Source organism: Mesoplodon bidens, assembly GCF_964165515.1.
Source record: "Mesoplodon bidens genome assembly, chromosome: 5".
Classification (NCBI taxonomy): domain Eukaryota; kingdom Metazoa; phylum Chordata; class Mammalia; order Artiodactyla; family Ziphiidae; genus Mesoplodon; species Mesoplodon bidens.
Window position 1 is genome coordinate 66,429,309 of NC_138161.1, and position 18,825 is coordinate 66,448,133.

Sequence of the window (18,825 nt, forward strand, 5' to 3'; positions counted from 1 at the left end):
AAAGCTGGTTTGGTGGTGCTGAACTCTCTCAGCTTTTGCTTGTCTGTAAACGTTTTAATTTCTCCATCAAATCTGAATGAGATCCTTGCTGGGTAGAGTAATCTTGGTTGCAGGTTTTTCTCCTTCATCACTTTAAGTATGTGCTGCCACTCCCTTCTGGCTTGCAGTTTCTGCTGAAAGATCAGCTGTTAACCGTATAGGGATTCCCTTGTGTGTTATGTGTTGTTTTTGCCTTGCTGCTTTTAATATGATTTCTTTGTGTTTAATTTTTGACAGTTTGATTAATATGTGTCTTGGCGTATTTCTCCTTGGATTTATCCTGTATGGCACTCTCTGTGCCTCCTGGACTTGAGTAACTATTTCCTTTCCCATATTAGGGAAGTTTTCAACTATAATCTCTTCAAATATCTTCTCAGTCCCTTTCTTTTTCTCTTCTTCTTCTGGAACCCCTATAATTCGAATGTTGGTGCGTTTAATGTCGTCCCAGAGGTCTCTGAGACTATCCTCAGTTCTTTTCATTCTTTTTTCTTTCTTCTGCTGTGCAGTAGTTATTTCCACTATTTTATCTTCCACGTCACTTATCCGTTCTTCTGCCTCAGTTATTCTGCCATTGATCCCATCTAGAGTCTTTTTAATTTCACTTATTGTGTTGTTCATCATTCCTTGTTTCATCTTTAGTTCTTCTAGGTCCTTGTTAAACTGTTTCTTGCATTTTGTCTATTCTGTTTCCAAGATTTTTACTATCATCTTTACTATTTTACTTTACTGTTTTACTATCATCTTTACTATCATTATTCTGAATTCTTTTTCAGGTAGACTGTCTATGTTAGGTCTGGTGGGTTTTTATCTTGGTCCTTCACCTGCTGTGTTTTTCTGCCTTCTCATTTTGCTTATTTTACTGTGTTTGGGGTCTCCTTTTTGCAGGCTGCAGGTTCGTAGTTCCTGTTGCTTTTGGTGTCTGTTCCCAGTGGCTAAGTTTGGTTCAGTGGGTTGTGTAGGCTTCCTGGTGGAGGGGACTAGTGCCTGTGTCCTGGTGGATGAAGCTGGATCTTGTCTTTCTGTTGGGCAGGTCCACGTCTGGTGGTGTGTTTTGGGGTGTCTGTGGACTTTTTATTATTTTAGGCAACCTCTCTGCTAATGGGTGGGGTTGTGTTCCTGTCTTGCTAGTTGTTTGCCATAGGGTGTCCAGCACTGTAGCTTGCTGGTCGTTGAGTGAAGCTGGGTGCTGGTCTTGAGATGGAGATCTCTGGAAGATTTTTGCTGTTTGATATTATGTGGAGCTGGGAGGTCTCTTGTGGACCAGTGTCCTGAAGTTGGCTCTCCCACCTCAGAGGGATAGCACTGACTCCTGGCTTCAGCACCAAGAACATTTCATCCACATGGCTCCTCAGTTTGGGATGATTCATTGTCTATTCATGTATTCCACAGATGCAGTGTACATCAAGTTGATTGTGGAGCTTTAATCTGCTGCTTCTGAGGCTGCTGGAAGAGATTTCCCTTTCTCTCCTTTTTTCTCACAGCTCCCGGGTCTCAGCTTTGGATTTGGCCCCTCCTCTGTGTGTAGGTCACCGGAGGGCATCTGTTCTTCGCTCAGACAGGACGGGGTTAAAGGAGGAGCCGCTTCGGGGACTCTGGCTCACTCAGGCTGTGGGGGAGGGAGGGGCATGGAGTGCGGGGCAAGCCTTTTGGGAGGTCTGAAGTCTTCTGCCAGCGTTCAGTGGGTGTTCTGTAGGAGTTGTTCCACGTCTAGATGTATTTCTGATGTATCTTTGGGGAGGAAGGTGATCTCCACGTCTTACTCTTCTGCCATCTTCCCTGGAAGCCTCCTCATCTTTTCTTAAAAAATTTTTTTAATTAGAATTTTTAACCATTTAAAAAATTTAAGTAGAATTAATTTGCAATGTTGTGTTAGTTTCAGATGTACAACAAAGTGATTCAGATACATATATATATACACACACATATATACTTTTTCAGATTCTTTTCTTTTATAGGTTATTCTAAGATATTGGATATAGTTTCCTGTGCAATACAGTAGGTCTTTTTTGTTTATCTGTTTTATATATAGTAGTGCATATATGTTAACCCCAAACTCCTAATTTATCTCTCCCCTCCACTCCCACACTATCCCCTTTGGTAACCATAAGTTTGTTTTCTACATCTGTGAGTCTGATTCTGTCTTGGAAATAAGTTCATTTGTGTCTTTTTTTTTTTTGCCATACACGTTCCTCTCACTGTTGTGACCTCTCCCGTTGCGGAGCACAGGCTCCAGACACACAGGCTCATCGGCCATGGCTCACGGGCCCAGTCACTCCACGGCATGTGGGATCTTCCTGGACCTGGGCACGAACCCGTGTCCCCTGCATTGGCAGGCAGACTCTCAACGACTGCGCCACCAGGGAAGCCCTGTATCATTTTTTTAATATTCCACATATAAGTGATATCATATGATATTTGTCTTTCTCTGCCTGATTTACTTCACTTAATATGATAGGTAATCTCTAAGTCCATCCATGTTGCTGCAAATGTCATTATTTCATTCTTTTTTATGGCTGAGTAATAGTCCATTGTATATACATATATATATATATATATATATATATATATATATATATATACACACACACACACACACACACACATACACACACATACAACATCTTCTTTATCCATTCATCTGTTGATGTTCATTTAGGTTGCTTCCAGGTCTTGGCTATTGTAAATAGTGCTGCTATGAACTTTGGGGTGCATGTATCTTTTCAAATTAGAGCTTTCTCCAGATAAATGCCCAGGAGTGGGATTTAAGGATCATACAGTAACTCTATTTTTAGGTTTTTAAAGAACCTCCATGCTGTTCTCCATAGTGGCTGCACAACTTTACATTCCCACCAACGGTGTAGGAGGGTTCCTTTTTCTCCACACCCTCTCCAGTATTTATTATTTGTAGACTTGTTAATGATGGCCATTCTGATGTGAGGTGATACCTCACTGTAGTTTTAATTTGCATTTCTCTAATAATTAGTGATATTGAACATCTTTTCATGTGCCTGTTGGCCATGTCTTCTTGGAGAAATGTCTACTTAGGTATTCTGGTCACTTTTTATTGGGCTGTTTGTTTTTCTGGTATTAAAGTATATGAGCTCTTGGTGTATTTTGGAAATTAATCCCTTGTTGGTAGCATCATTTGCAAATATTTTTTCCCACTTTGTAGGTTGTCTTTTTGTTTTGTTTATGGTTTCCTTTGCTATGCAAAAGCTTTTAAGTTTAATTAGGTCCCATTTTTGGTTTTGTTTCCATTACTCTAGGAGATGGATCCAAGAAAAATATTGCTATGATTTATGTCAGGGTCTTCTGCCTATGTTTTCCTCTAGGAGTTTTATAGTATCTGGTCTTACACTTAGGTCTTTAATCCATCTTGAGTTTATTTTTGTATATGGTGTTAGAGAATGTTCTAATTTCATTCTTTTACATGTAGCTGTCCAGTTTTCCCAGGACCACTTATTGAAGACATTGTCTCTTCTCCATTGTATATTCTTGCCTCCTTTGTCATAGATTAATTGCCTGTAGGTGTATGGGTTTATTGCTGGGCTCTCTATTCTGTTCCATTGATCTGTATGTCTGTTTTTGTGCCAGTACCATACTCTTTTGATTATTGTAGCTTTGTAGTATAGTGTGAAGTCAGAGAGTGTGATTCCTCCAGCTCTGTTCTTCTTTCTCAAGATTGTTTTGGCTATTTGGGGTCTTTTGTGTTTCCATCCAAATTAAAAACAATTTTTTTCTAGTTCTGTGAAAATGTCATTGGTAATTTCATAGGGCTTGCATTGAATCTGTAGATTGCCTTGGGTAGTATGGTCATTTTATCAATATGGATTCTTCCAATTCAAGAACATGGTTTTTCCATCTGTTTCCATCTGTTTCATTCTTTCCATCTGTTTTTGTGTCATCTTCAGCTTCTTTCATCAGTGTCTTATAGTTTTCAGAGTAGAGGTCTTTTGCTTCCTTAGGTAGGTTTATTTCTAGGTGTTTTATTCTTTTTGATATAACGTAAACAGGATTGTTTCCTTAATTTCTCTTTCTGATATTGCCTTATTAGTGTATAGAAATGCAACAGTTTTCTGTACATTAATTTTGTATCTAGCAACTTTACCAAATTCACTGATGAACTATAGTAGTTTTCTGATAGCGTCTTTAGGATTTTCTATGTATAGCATCATGTCATGTGCAAACAATGACAGTTTTACTTATTCTTTTTTTTTTTTTTTTTTTTTTTTTTTTTTTTTTTTTTTGTGGTACGCGGGCCTCTCACTGTTGTGGCCTCTCCCGTTGCGGAGCACAGGCTCCGGATGCGCAGGCCCAGCGGCCATGGCTCACGGGCCCAGCCGCTCCGCGGCATATGGGATCCTCCCAGACCGGGGCACGAACCCGTATCCCCTGCATCGGCAGGCGGACTCTCAACCACTGCGCCACCAGGGAGGCCCACTTATTCTTTTTAATTTGGATTCCTTTTATTTATTTTTCTTCTCTGATTGCTGTGGCTAGGACTTCCAAAACTCTGTTCAATAAAAGTGGTGACAGTGGGCATCCTTGTATTCTTCCTGATCTTAGAGGAAATACTTTCTGCTTTTCATCATTGAGTATGATGTTAGCTGTGGGTTTGTCATATATGGCCTTTATTATGTTGAGGTTGGTTCCCTCTGTGTCCACTTTCTGAAGAGTTTTTTATCATAAATGGATGTTGAATTTTATCAAAATCTTTTTCTGTACCTATTGAGATGTTCATATGGTTTTTATTCTTCAGTTTGTTAAAGGTGTATCATGCTGATTGATTTGCAGATATTGAAAAATCCTGGCATCTCTGGGATAAATACTACTTGATCATGGTGTATGATCCTTTTAATGTATTGTTGGAATCAGTTTGCTAGCATCTTTTGTTTTTTAATTTATTTTATTCTTTTTATTTTTTTTTGGCTGAGTTGGGTCTTCATTGCTGCATGCAGGCTTTCTCTAGTTGAGGCGAGTGGGAGTTACTCTTCACTGCAGTGCTTGGGTTTCTCACTGCGGTGACTTCTCTTGTTGTGGAGCACAGGTTCTAAGTGCACGGGCTTCAGTAGTTGTGGCACGTGGGCTCAGTAGTTGTGGCTTGCAGGCTCTAGAGTGCAGGCTCAGTAGTTGTGGCGCATGGGCTTAGTTGTTCCATGGCATGTGGGATCTTCCTTGACCAGGGCTCAAACCTGTGTCCCCTGCATTGGCAAGCAGATTCTTAACCACTGCACCACCAGGGAAGTCCCCACTCTATGTCTTTTGATTGGAGTATTTAGTCCATCAACAATTAAAGTAATTATTGATAGGTATGTACTTATTGCCATTTTAAACCTTGTTTTCTGGTTGTTTTTGTAGTTCTTCTTTGTTCATGTATTCTTTTTGTTTTTCCTTTTGTGGTTTAATTATTTTCTTTTGTAGTATTCTTGAGTTCCTTTCTTTTTGGATTTTGTGAATCTGTGTTTTTTGTTTTTGTTTTTTGGTTGCATTGGTTCTTCATTGCTGCGTGCGGGTTTTCTCTAGTTGTGGTGAGCAGGGGTTACTCTTCTTTGCAGTGCATGGGCTTCTTGTTGTGGTGGCTTTTCTTGTTGCAGAGCATGGGCTCTAGGTGTGCAGGTTTCAGTAGTTGCGGCACGTGGGCTCAGTAGTTGTGGCTCACAGGCTCTAGAGCACAGGCTCAGTAGTTATGGCACACAGACTTAGTTGCTCTGTAGCATGTGGGATCTTCCCGGACCATGGATCGAACCCATGTCCCCTGCATTGGCAGACAGATTCTTAACCACTGCACCACCAGGGAAGTCCCCCTATTGTATGTTTTTGATTTGTGGTTACCATAGAATTCAAGTATGTTGACCCACAACGATATCCACTTGCTTTAAATTTATAGTTATACACATTCTAAAAGATCTACATTTTTATACTCCCCTCCCCCACATGTTGTGATTTTGATGCCCTATTTTACATCTTCATGCTTATCCTTTTACTGTTAATTGTAGTTATAGTCGCTTTTACAAAATATTTTTTAATCTATGTACTGGCTTATTTAAATGATATTTAATCCTTTCATATATTTGCCTTTCCTATAGTTTCTTGCTTCTTTTCTGTTTAGAGAAGACCCTTCAATATTTCTTTAGGGTAAGTTTAGTACTGCTGAATTCATTTAGTTTTAGCTTGTCAGAGATTTTTTTTTTTTTTTTTTTTTTTGCAGCACACAGGCCTCTCACTGTTGTGGCCTCTCCTGTTGCAGAGCACAGGCTCCGGACGCGCAGGCTCAGTGGCCATGGCTCATGGGCCTAGCTGCTCCGCGGCATGTGGGATCTTCCTGGACTGGGGCACAAACCCGTGTCTACTGCATTGGCAGGCGGACTCTCAACCACTGCACCACCAGGGGAGACCCTGAGATATTTTTACACCTCTCCTTCTATTCTGAATGATAATCTTGCTGGGTAGAGTATCCTGGGTTGCAGTTTTTTCCCTTTCAGGACTTTGAGTATACCATGGCCCTCCCTTCTTGCCTGCAAAGTTTCTGTAGAGAAATCAGCTGATAGCCTTATGAGGTTTTCCTTGTAACTAACTCTTTGTTTTTTTCTTGCTGCCTTTAGAATTCTCTGTTTATCTTTAACTTTTGCTGTTTTAATTATGATATGTCTTGGTGTGGGTCTGTTTTTGTTCATCTTGTTTGGGACCCTCTTTGCTTCCTGTACCTGGATATCTGTTTCCTTATTTAGGTTTGGGAACTTTTCAGCCATAATTTCTTCAAATACATTCTTGATCCCCTTCTCTCTCTCTCTTCTCCTTCTAGAACCCCTATTATGTGTAGGTTGGCATACTTCATATTATCCCATAGATCTTGTATGTTGCCTTTATTTTATTTATTTATTTTTTGCAGTATGCGGGCCTCTCACTGTTGTGGCATCTCCCATTGCGGAGCACAGGCTCCGGACGTGTAGGCTCAGCAGCCACGGCTCATGGGCCTAGCCACTCCGCGGCATATGGGATCTTCCCGGACAGGGGCATGAACCCATGTCCCCTGCATCGGCAGGTGGACTCTCAACCACTGCGCCACCGGGAAAGCCCTGTTGCCTTTATTTTTTTCATTTGTCTTTCTGTCTGCTGTTCTGATTGATTAGTTTCCAGTATTCTATCTTCCAGATCACTTATTCATTCTTCTGTGTCATTTAGTCTGCTATTCATTGCTTCTAGATTGGTTTTTATCTCAGCATTTGAATTGTCTAATTTTGATTGGTTCATCTTTATAGTTTCTAGTTCCTTGTTACAGTGATCTGCATTTCTATTGATAATCTTTCTTAATTCCTTTAGCATTTTTATTACCTTCTTTTTGAACTCAAGGTCTAGTAGACTGGTGAGGTCTGTTTCATTATTTGTTCTTTCAGGGGATTTCTCTTGTTCTGTTGATTGGAAATAGTTCCTATGCTTTTTAATTTTACTTAACTTTCTCTGTCTATGAATTTAGGAGAAACAGCTATCTACTGTGGTCTTGAAGGGGTGTTTTTATGTGGGATTGACCCCGCAAAGACGGTATGTCTCCAGTATGTTTGGTGCAACGGCTGGTTTTGGTATGGATGCCAGCCACATTTTTCCTCAGGGTGTGCTGGTCGTTACCCCCTTGATAGGGGGTGTGCTTGGTGTTGTCACATCTAGAGCCTGTGCTGGATGTGAGGCAGGGCTTCCTCTCTGCTCTGTGGCTGTCACCGTACTTTTGGGGGTGGGGCCTGCTCCCCAGTTGTTGGAATAGATGGCCTGAGGGTTGGGTTTGATCAGGCTTCATAGCCCTTGAGTGTGCACCCTGCCCCAAGGGAGGTAAATCCTGAAGGAAATGAGGCCCGTGTGGTCACAGAAGACCTGTACACCACCTGTGTGGGCATCCGTGGTTCCACTCAGAAGCAGTCCAAGTTCACGTCCCTTTCTCTGTGGTGTTCATCCCAGATCTAGTGCAGGACTGTGGTTGTGGAGTGGGTGGGGCTGGGGCATTTGCTAGGCTGGGGCTGGCGGTCAGGTTGTGGTTGCAGGAGTTGAGCTGGCTGCTTTGCTGCCTGAGATCTGGGCTGCCTCTGTGGCAGTCTTTTCCCAGGACCGTTCTTCCCCAGATGTAGTGCTAAGCTGTGGTGTGGAGTGGGCGGAGCCTGGGCTCTCTTGCTGGGAAATGAACTGCTGCATACCCCTGCCCAGGGCCTGTCTGCCTGAGATTCAGTACTTAGCCCCTTCACACTCTTGTGGTGCCACCAGGTACACACGCTGACAATTTCTGCCCAGCTAGATCCACTGCCCCTGTGCGTGCACTTATAATGGGCTCTGCAGGGCCCCCCAACCCTGATAACCTCCCAGGCCCTCTGGTGTGTCTCTGCATAGCTAGACCAGGTCTCTGCCCAGATCTCATGCCAAGCTGTGGTGTGGACTGAGTGGGGCTAGGGCATTCGCCCATTTGGATTGGGAAGTGCGGTGAGGTGGCAGCCACCAGTGCAAGGCTCTCTCATCCCTGATTGTTAGCAAGTCAGCACACGTGCACTCCTATCGAGTAGAGTCTAGGCTTCTTCAGTCTTTCTGTCTGTCTCAGTGAATTTCCCAGCAGGCAAGGGGGCTTTACTCCTCTGTGCAGGAATCCCAGGAATTGGATGCCCAAACTGTGGCTTGATCTGCTCACTCCCCAGAGTGAAGGTCCACCCATGTGGACCTTTTCTTCGTTTCAGATCCCTCCCAGGGATGCAGGTCCTGATCTGATACCCTTTTTTTCCCATCATACCCAGTTATATTGCAGCTTTGGTTGTATAGCAGTTCTTCTGCCAGTTCCCAGTTAGTTTTCATTGAGAATTGTTCCACATGTGTATATATATATATATATATATATATATATATATATTTTTTTTTTTTTTTTTTTTTTTTTTTTTTTTTTTTTTTGCGGTACGCGGGCCTCTCACTTTTGTGGCCTCTCCTGTTGCGGAGCACAGGCTCTGGACGCGCAGGCTCAGCGGTCATGGCGCACGGGCCTAGCTGCTCAGCGGCATGTGGGATCTTCCCGGACCGGGGCATGAACCCGTGTCCCCTCCATCGGCAGGTGGACTCTCAACCACTGCGCCACCAGGGAAGGCCGTAGATATTTTTTTTTTTTTTTTTTTTTTTTGCTGTATGCGGGCCTCTCACTGTTGTGGCCTCTCCCGTTGCGGAGCACAGGCTCCGGACGCGCAGGCCCAACGGCCATGGCTCACGGGCCCAACCGCTCCGCGGCATGTGGGATCCTCCCAGACCGGGGCACGAACCCGTGTCCCCTGCATCGGCAGGCGGACTCTCAACCACTGCGCCACCAGGGAAGCCCCGTAGATATATTTTTGATGTGTTTATGGGGGAAGGTGAGCTCCATGTACTCCTACTCCACCATTTTGATCCCCTCAGTTGCTGACTTCTTGAAGCCTTGGTTTCCTTTTCTATAAAATGGAGGCCTAGTGCCGACCTCATTGGGTTTTTTGAGGATTAAACGAATATTGCACATAAAGCACTTAATAACTGTCTAGGAGTAAGCAAGTAATGACCTGGTGACTGCTATTACTTGGGCATCTCAGAGACCTCTCCACTGCCATTTGAGCACTGATTTTGAGCACTGTTTTAGGCTATGTTGTAGAATGTGTAGTCACAAATCATAGAGTATTGTGTCATTATCTTTTATAGATGTAAAAATGTTCCTGTAGATATCATGTCTTCACACTCCTTATGGAAATAAGAGGAGAATGGTTTATTATTTATTATTCAGATTTAGGAGAAATGTGGGTTAAATTAATTTCAGTTGACCAGCACAATTGCAACCACTGACCCAATGATATCGAGTTGAGAAGTGATGGAAACTGGGCTGATTAGGAATGAAGAGACCAGATTTTATGGCCTCAAATTATAGGCTACTGAATTTGAAGACAGAATGAATGCACCTGTTTAAACAGAAGAATGACTATAGCTTCAACACCTCTGATATATTGGAAATAGTACAGGACAAAGTGAAATTTCTACATACTCTTATTTTAAATGATTTAAAAGAAATCACTGGGTCAGTGGTTGAAGTCGTGCTGTTCGTCTTCAACTGGGTAACTGAGGAGTCATTAGGTTCTGGAAATTGACTTACATCATCTAAATTCAAAAGAGATTTATTTCTAAATCACAATACCAATTTAATAATTTCTGCGGAGAAATATATGTTACCAAGATGTGTAGACTATTTGGTCAGGGTATTTGTTTCTCAAGAGATGTCTACTTGATAAATCAAGTCTGTATCTGAAGATTGCTTGTGAACTTAATGTCAAATTGTTTGATTTTAAGGCATAGTATAATCAATCATGAATATTCTTTGTCACTTTAGAGATATATCTAACAAACCCATACTTATAGCAGCAGGGCAATCTTTTTTGAACTGGGAGAAATAACTTAGTCCCATCTTAAGGGGTGAATTCTAAAAATAGCTGATCTTCTTTATCTTTTATTAGAGAATGACATTTTCTTACCCTGTCTACCAGTTATAGGTGATACACTGTTAAGAGTTTGTATCTCTCCTGTGAACTGAATATGGGAGATAGTGCCCAAAGTTATTGTTTCTTTCCCTTGGAAATGGGTGTTGTGTATATATACATGGTCTTTCTTCTTGCAGTATTTCCAGGACTATCCAGACCCAGAAGGTGGTTTGTTCATAGGAGAGAAGAGAACCTATTTAGGCTATGGTGCTTGAAAACATGTTCAGCCTTCTTTTTGCATTCTGATTCTATTAACTGACTTTGGAATACACAGAAAAGAAATGCATCTCATAGACCCTCACTGGTGGTAGAGTAATAAGGCTATGAGCTGCTGCAGAGTTAGGCAATATCTAAGTTTTCTAATTTGTTTTCCAATTAAGAAATTATATTTCTTTTTTTTTTTTTTGCGGTACGCGGGCCTCTCACTGTTGTGGCCTCTTTCGTTGCGGAGCACAGGCTCCGGATGCGCAGGCTCAGCGGCCATGGCTCATGGGCCCAGCCGCTCCACGGCATGTGGGATCTTCCTGGACCAGGGTACAAACCCGCATCCCCTGCATCGGCAGGCGGACTCTCAACCATGGCGCCACCAGGAAAGCCCAAGAAATTATATTTCTTTACTATTATTTTCTGCCTAGGAGTAGATATGTTCTATTCCTTATACTACCTTATTGTTTATTTCACAGATCCATTGTTTATCATGTCAAGTGAGAAAGACCACAACCAGGCAAATATTCAGGCCACCCTGATTCGAAGCAAACTGGTAGGTCTTATTTATCCACTAAGGTAGCCTAATGGACCTGAACCATCTAGTTTGGCTAACTCACTGATCAGATTGACTAACCACGAAATCTCCAATGGATTTTATATTCTGCAGAAATTACTTTGCCACGATTACCAGGGGACAAAGTATCTTAACACTTGTGGTCCAATGTGAGGATTAACTAACTAATAGTGAATAAAGGACCCATTATAACCTAAGTTATTTCAATGAGAAAAGTAATATATGCCTGTGTTGAAAGAGTTCAAATAGTACAAAAGCTCATATGGTATAAAGTAAATGCTACCCTTGGCCCTCTTCACATAATCATCCATTAGCATCAGTTTCTTGAGTACCCTTCTAGAGATAGTCTATGCATATACCAATAGCCGATATCATACACACTGTTTTGTGCCTTTAAAAAGTTTGCAGTAGTAAAGTACTTTAGAAAATCTGATGATATAATTTTGTCCTTTTTTCCCCTGCCTTCCTGTCCTAACATTAGAGAAGGGTTCCCAGGTATAGAACCATGTTCAGTAGCCTGTTTCATTATCCAAGATATTCTGTATATTGGAGCAAGGCAGATCCTGTTCCATCATTCATCAGTCGGGACTGGAAGGGACATGAGGAGAGACACAAAGAAGCCCTCCGGAAACTTGCTGTGTAAGTGTCAGGTAGCTTCAGCTGCTACTCATGTTTTTAATGAATGCATTTTTCTTCTTAAAAATTTTATTTATTCATTCTGTATTATTTTAAAATATACAGGGACTTCCCTGGTGGTCCAGTGGTTCAGACTTCGCCTTCCAATGCAGGGGGTGCAGGTTCGATCCCTGGTCAGGGAACTAAGATCCCACATGCTTCGTGGCTAAAAAACCAAAACATAAAACAGAAGCAATATTGTAACAAATTCAATAAAGACTTTAAAAATGGTCCACATCAAAAAAAATCTTAAAAAAAAAGTACAGTTGTGATGTTATACCTAGATCAATTGAGCTCAAATTCTCTTTCTTAAGCCCTTTGACCGAAACAAGCCTGATTCAAGAGCAATGGTTATAGGTTTATTGGTTAGTAGATGTTCTCCAAAGGTTGGAGTGCATATGTATATTAAGTGATAACTTACCACCAAAGGTAGAAGTGAATGCGTTTGTTGTTTCTTTGATTCATCTTAGAAATTGCAAGTGTACTTTTCTGCTAGTATCCAAATACACTTTTTGGAGACTTGCAGCCAAGGCACCTTCAGAGACAGATCTCTTGAACTGCTTATTCTTTTAAGGAATATTTACAAGTTCATACCTAGTAAATTTCTTTTAAAATACTACCTTACAGCCTAGACATAAAACTTCATTTTTAAAAATTTTGTAATTCTCATGTGCTATTAACTAGAAGTGGATAGTTTTGTATGTGAGATTTCATAAGTCTACTCATTTATTAGCTTTCAGTTCCACTTGTTGGCTCCTGATTTCCTGGCTCAGGGAAAGTAACTATTCTAGTCTGAGGTGTAGAACAGTAAGACGCATGTTATAGAAGACTTTGCTCTCAGTCTGAGCTACCCTGTGTATCCCCTACTTTATAGACATATAAATATGAATTGGAAATTATATGTTAGACTTGAATAATGTTTTCCTGCTTCATTTTAGAACTGACACTTCTTTTAAGATGCCTAAAGAAGTTTATGAAGATCCTGATGTTACTGGAAAGAATCGCTATAAATATTTTGAAAGGTAGAAAATAGTTACTGTGAATATGAGCCCTAGTATTGTTAGAGACCACTTTGTAATAATGATAGCAGCTCTCATTTTAAGTGCATGCGGTGTGCCAGGCATCACTTTATAAGTGCTTTACAATATATACAATATCAATTTTCAGAACTGAAATATAGGATAAGATATATTATCCCCATTTTACCAGTAAGAAGGCTGAGACCAAGAGAGGAGAAGTAAATTGCTCAAGGTCACATAAATTAGCAAGTGGTAGAGTTGGGGTTCCAACTAAGTCTGCCTGACATTAGAGGTACTAATTGCAAATAAGAATGTATATTTGAGAACAAAATGAAGTTATCAAATGAAGTGAGATAGAGCAAAGACACCATGACAGCCATAGTGCAGGGGAAAGTGTTAAAAGAGGGCAAATAGGTGAAATTTGCTCTTTTTGTGTGAATGTTGCCAAAACCAACATGGTCAAAAGATTCACTTTGTTTCATTTGTGAGTAATACTCATGTGATAATCATACACTCAGATCAGATTAAAATAAGATGAGGATTTCCCTATAGGTCCTATCCGACTTAGCAAAATAGTCTTGATATTATATCTACATAAGCTCATTTGAGAAAAGTAAACTTGTAGTCCACATTATGCTGATTTTTTTCAGAGAAATGTTAAATTCTTAACATACTATACTCAATTCCTAGACTTTTGGGGGGAAATTTTTTAAAGTAAATCATTGGGAATTTCAGAATATCTCAGGGAACTTGAGAAGTTGCTGGGGACTAATGACCAGCTGAAGCCCAAGTATAGGGCACTGTTTTCTCAGAGTATGGCTTGTTTCCCATCTTCAGAGAACACACTGGGATGTTTATTAAAAATGCAGATTCACTAGCTCTACCTTGTATCTACTGAATCTCCTGGGCTAGACCTGGGAATTTGAATTTTAAACAAGAATCTTCCCACTCCCCAGTGATTTTTGTGTATGCCAAAGTTTGAGAATTACTGATATATGAAGTATTCAAACTCACTGATTTCAAGGGACAAATGTTAACAATGGAAGAAAGTTCAGAGAGCACACAATGCAAAAGTCCCACACATTTGTGTTTTCCTTTCTCCCCCAGGCCTTTCCTTCCATTTTATCAACAGATGCCATTCAATGTTGTTTTTGCATCAACCAGGTAAGTAACCATTATTTTAAAACTTTTTTCCAGTTTATTTTATTTATTATTTGCTTCCATATTTGTTTCCAGAGGATAGTTGTCTAAATCAATATTTTAAACTTTGGATCACTAACCATCAAAAGGTCTTCTAGTGGGTCATGAGCAGCATTTTAAAAAACAAAATAGAATAGAAAATAACCTAGAGCATCAGACATATTGAGGGTAGTTGTTTTTTGCTTATAACTTTTGTTTTGAATAGATACATACATATGCTCATCTAATTTTTGCTATACACTTTCCCATGTCAATATAACTTAAAATTTCTATAGGAGAAAAAAATCCAAGGTATTCTTGAAATGAACCAGAAAAGAAACCTTTTTTAAGGTCTCAGATTTCTGAATAGAAAGTTAGATAGGGCTTGACTTTCAAACATGCATTTAAAGGATATGGTTACTCTTAATGATATAGCATCTTATGAATAGGATATATGTTATCAAAGGTCTGTAATCCTCAATATAAGTGCCAATTATGATCCCAGTTCCCCTCTAATTTTTTAAGACTGTATATGGATACCTTTGGCTCTTACGTGGAAGGAGGAAAGATCCTCTGCTCTCCTCCTAGACAGAGCAACTTTGTGTATTGTCACTTTACCTGGGGACAACTGCAGACTTGTTTTCTATGAAATGCTTTGTATGAGCAAAAGAGGAGCTATAAGACAGGTATCTCCCTATAGATACCTTTGGTAATTCTTTAGAAGCAGGCTCACTGGATCTCCTGCTTTGGAGGTCATAATCACATTAAGTCTAAAAATTGTTCAGTTGATTGTGGGGAGTTCTGAGGTCTACAGTGGTGAACACTGGGCCCCTCCACTGCTTCCTAACTAATTGTGATGTAAGCGATAAAGATTTCCTTTGAGAGTTAAAGCATGACAGTTGACATTCTAGATAGTCTCTTTCTTTCTCAGAAGTTTTAAAGAATGAATCAGTAACTGTCCGTGAAGTCAACTCTGGAATTCTGGCAGCATTGAGTTTCTGAGTGGTGAGGATATTCCCACCTTATGTTAGCAAGTATGGACTTGTCTGGGGACAGCTGGCCTTCTCCAGCCACAGCCTTTCCATGGCTAGCTGTTGGACCCTTTACTTTGGACTTTGTGTAAGCATCTTGGTGAAGAAGATGAAAAGTAATATTTTTAAAATGTTCAATAGTGGTTTCCAGTTCCACATATAAGGTGCTTGGAAGTTGCTATTAACTGAAGATTTTAAAAACAGACAGGCAAATACAGGGAGTAATAGCTACCCAGAACAGAGATTCATGAGTAGAAACTGCCCTGAGAACCATTCCTAGGTAGGAAAACCTGAACTATAATTGACAAGTTGCTGAAGATTCAGTGTGGAAAACTCTGAGAATGAAAAACTCCAGGAGGACCCAGTCATGGGGGCTCCCACAATTTTGTGATTCACCTCCAGGAACTCAACCAGGTTCTCACAGTAAATATTGGAGAAAAATCCCCCCCATGCTTCTGGCAGGAGGAGGGAAAAAGGAACCACTTTGAAATGTGCTACAGCACTCTGTTCTTCTTAACAAGGCCAGCTGTCAGGAGAACCTAGTGAACCAGAGCCTAACCTGCTGGGGTATTATCAGAGCCTAACTGAGAGGGGTAGGAAATACCCAACTTCAGTCCCCTTTTGCCATCCTGCCCCACCTAAGGGGGAAGAAAAAACTGAGAAACACTTATGAAGCTCATAGTCCAGATGCATAGGCTCACTGAAAGAAAGACCTAATATATGAAAATAGAATGCTTTCCCCTCCCCCCACACCTTACCACCAAATTACTAAAGACCTATTTACAGTTTTTCTTACTCAGTACATCATGTGTAGCTGTAAGAAAAAATAATTACAAGGCACACTGAAAGGCAAAACCACAATTTGAAGAGACAGCATAAGCATCAGAACCAGACATGGCAGGGATGTTGGAATTATCAGAAAAGGAATTTAAAACAACTGTGATGGGCTTCCCTGGTGGTGCAGTGGTTGGGAGTTGGCCTGCTGATGCAGGGGACACAGGTTCATGCCCCGGTCCAGAAGATCCCACATGCCGTGGAGCGGCTGGGCCTGTGAGCCATGACCGCTGAGCCTGCACGTCTGGAGCCTGTGCTCTGCAATGGGAGAGGCCACAGCAGTGAGAGGCCCACGTACCGCAAAAAAAAACAAAACAAAAAAACAACTGTGATGAACATGCTAAGGGCTCTGATGGGTGAAGTAGACTTCAAGCAAGATCAAGTAGGCAATGTAAGCAAAGAGATGGAAATTCTAAGAAAGAACTAAAAAAATAAAATGCTAGAGATCAAAACCACTGTAACAGAAATGAAGAATTCCTTTGATAGGCTTGTTAATAGACTGGACATAGCTGAGGAAAGAATTTGTGATCTAGAGGATATCAATACAAACTTCTAAAATTGAAAAGCAGAGAGAACAAAGACGGAAAAAAACAGAATATCCAAAACCTGTGGACAAATACAAAGGTATAGCATACGTATAATGGGAGTACCAAAAGGAGAAGAAAGAAAGGAACAGAAGAAATATTTGAAACAATAATGACTGAAAATTTCTCCAAATTAATGTCAGATATCAAACTACAGTCAGGAAGCTCAGAGAACATCAAGCAAGATAAATATCAAAAAAGCGACACCAAGGCATATTATATTCAAACTAAAGAAAACCCGAGATAAAGAATAAATTCTGGGCGTCCCTGGTGGCGCAGTGGTTGAGAGTCTGCCTGCCGATGCAGGGGCACAGGTTCGTGCCCTGGTCCAGGAAGATCCCACATGCCGCAGAGCGGCTGGGCCTGTGAGCCATGGCCACTGAGTCTGCGCATCTGGAGCCTGTGCTCCACAATGGGAGAGGCCACAACAGTGAGAGGCCCACGTACCGCAAAAAAAAAAAAAAAAGTATAAATTCTGACAGATGCCAGAGTACAAAATTACCTAACCTATAGAGGAACAAAGATAAGAATTACATGTGACTTCTCAGAAACCATGCAAGCAAGAAGAGAGAGAAGTGAAAATTTAAAGTGTTGAGAGAAAAAAAATCAACCTAGAATTCTGTATCCTGCAAAATTATCCTTCAGAAATGAAAGCAAAATAAAGACCTTCTCAGACAAATAAAAATTGAGGGAATTTGTTGCCATTTGTTGCAAGAAATATTAGAAGAAGTTCTTTAGATAGAAGGGAAATAATATAGGTCAGAAACTTGGATCTACATAAAGAAAAGAAGGGCATCAAAGACAGAATAAATGAAGGTGAAATAAAAACTTTTATTTTTTAACAGTTTATTCAAAATAATAAGACCACCAGGGCAGAAATAGAGACACAGATGTAGAAAATGGATGTGTGGACACAGTGGGGAAGGGGAGGGTAGGATGAATTGGGAGATTAGGTTTGACATAAATACACTACCATATGTAAAACAGCTAGTGGGAACCTGCAGTATAGTACAGGGAGCTCAGCTCAGTGCTCTGTGATGACCTAGATGGGTGGCATGGGGGGAGGTGGGAGGGAGGTCCAAGAGGGAGGGGATATATGTATACACATAGCTGATTCACTTCGTTGTACAGCAGAAACTAACACAACATTGTAAAGCAATTATACTCCAATTTAAAAAAAAAAGGAAGACAATTGAAGACAAATGGTGGGCAGTTTGTTTTTCCTCTTTGACTAATTATTAAAGGAGCCTATTCAGAAAAAAATTAATAATAATAAGAGCAACAATGTACTTGATTATGTATGCTCATGAATATATCATGTATATGCTTATATATAAGTGAAATGAATGACAGCAATAATAAAAGAGATGAAAGGGAGGAATGAGGATTATTTTGTTATTATAAGGTACTTACACTGCTTGAGAAGTGATATAGTGTTATTTAAAAGTGGACTTGGATTAGTTGTAAATGTATATTGCAAACTCTGGGGCAATCACTAAAACAGTAAAAGATAAAGGGAAGTATAACTGATATGCTAATAAAGAAGAGAAAATGGAATCATATAAAACGTGGTTAAAACTACAAAAAGACAGAAAAAGGGTGGAAGATAAAATAAGAACAAAGAACAAGTGCAACAAGTAGATATGGTAGATATTAATCCAACTATCAATAATCACTTTGGCCATCAGGGGTCTAAATGAACCAATTAAAAGACAGATATTGTTAAAGTGGATCAAAAAAAACCAACTATATGTTATCAATAAGAAACCTACTTTAAGTATAAAGACACATATAGATTAAAAGTAAATGGATAGATTAGAACAGAATAGAGAGCCCAGAAATAAACTCATGTGTTTATGGTCAGTTAATCTATGACAAAGGAGGCAAGAATATACAATGTAGAAAAGACAGGCTCTTCAATAAGTGGTGCTGGGAATACTGGACAGCTACATGTAAAAGAATGAAATCAGAACATTCTCCAACACCATATACGAAAATAAACTCATAGACCTAAATATAAGACCTGAAGCCATAAAGCTCCTAGAAGAAAACATAGGAAGAACACTCTTTGACATAAATTGTAGCAATATTTTTTTGGAGCAGTCTCCTAAAGCAAAGGAAATAAAAGCAAAAATAAACAAATGGGGGCTTCCCTGGTGGCGTAGTGGTTGAGAG

At 40.3% G+C, this 18,825-nt stretch overlaps 1 protein-coding gene across 1 annotated transcript in view; it reads left to right on the forward strand.

Annotated features, from left to right (window-relative positions):
• The window catches only part of CFAP91 (cilia and flagella associated protein 91), a gene marked incomplete at its 5' end in the record, with an annotated part of 161,206 nt that overhangs the window by 18,087 nt on the left and 124,294 nt on the right, over positions 1-18,825 (forward strand). Inside the window, 4 exons of the mRNA XM_081235477.1 lie at positions 11,231-11,307; positions 11,810-11,967; positions 12,942-13,025; positions 14,130-14,186. Coding sequence (XP_081091603.1) covers positions 11,231-11,307; positions 11,810-11,967; positions 12,942-13,025; positions 14,130-14,186 — 376 coding nt within the window. The remainder of the gene's footprint in view (positions 1-11,230; positions 11,308-11,809; positions 11,968-12,941; positions 13,026-14,129; positions 14,187-18,825) is intronic.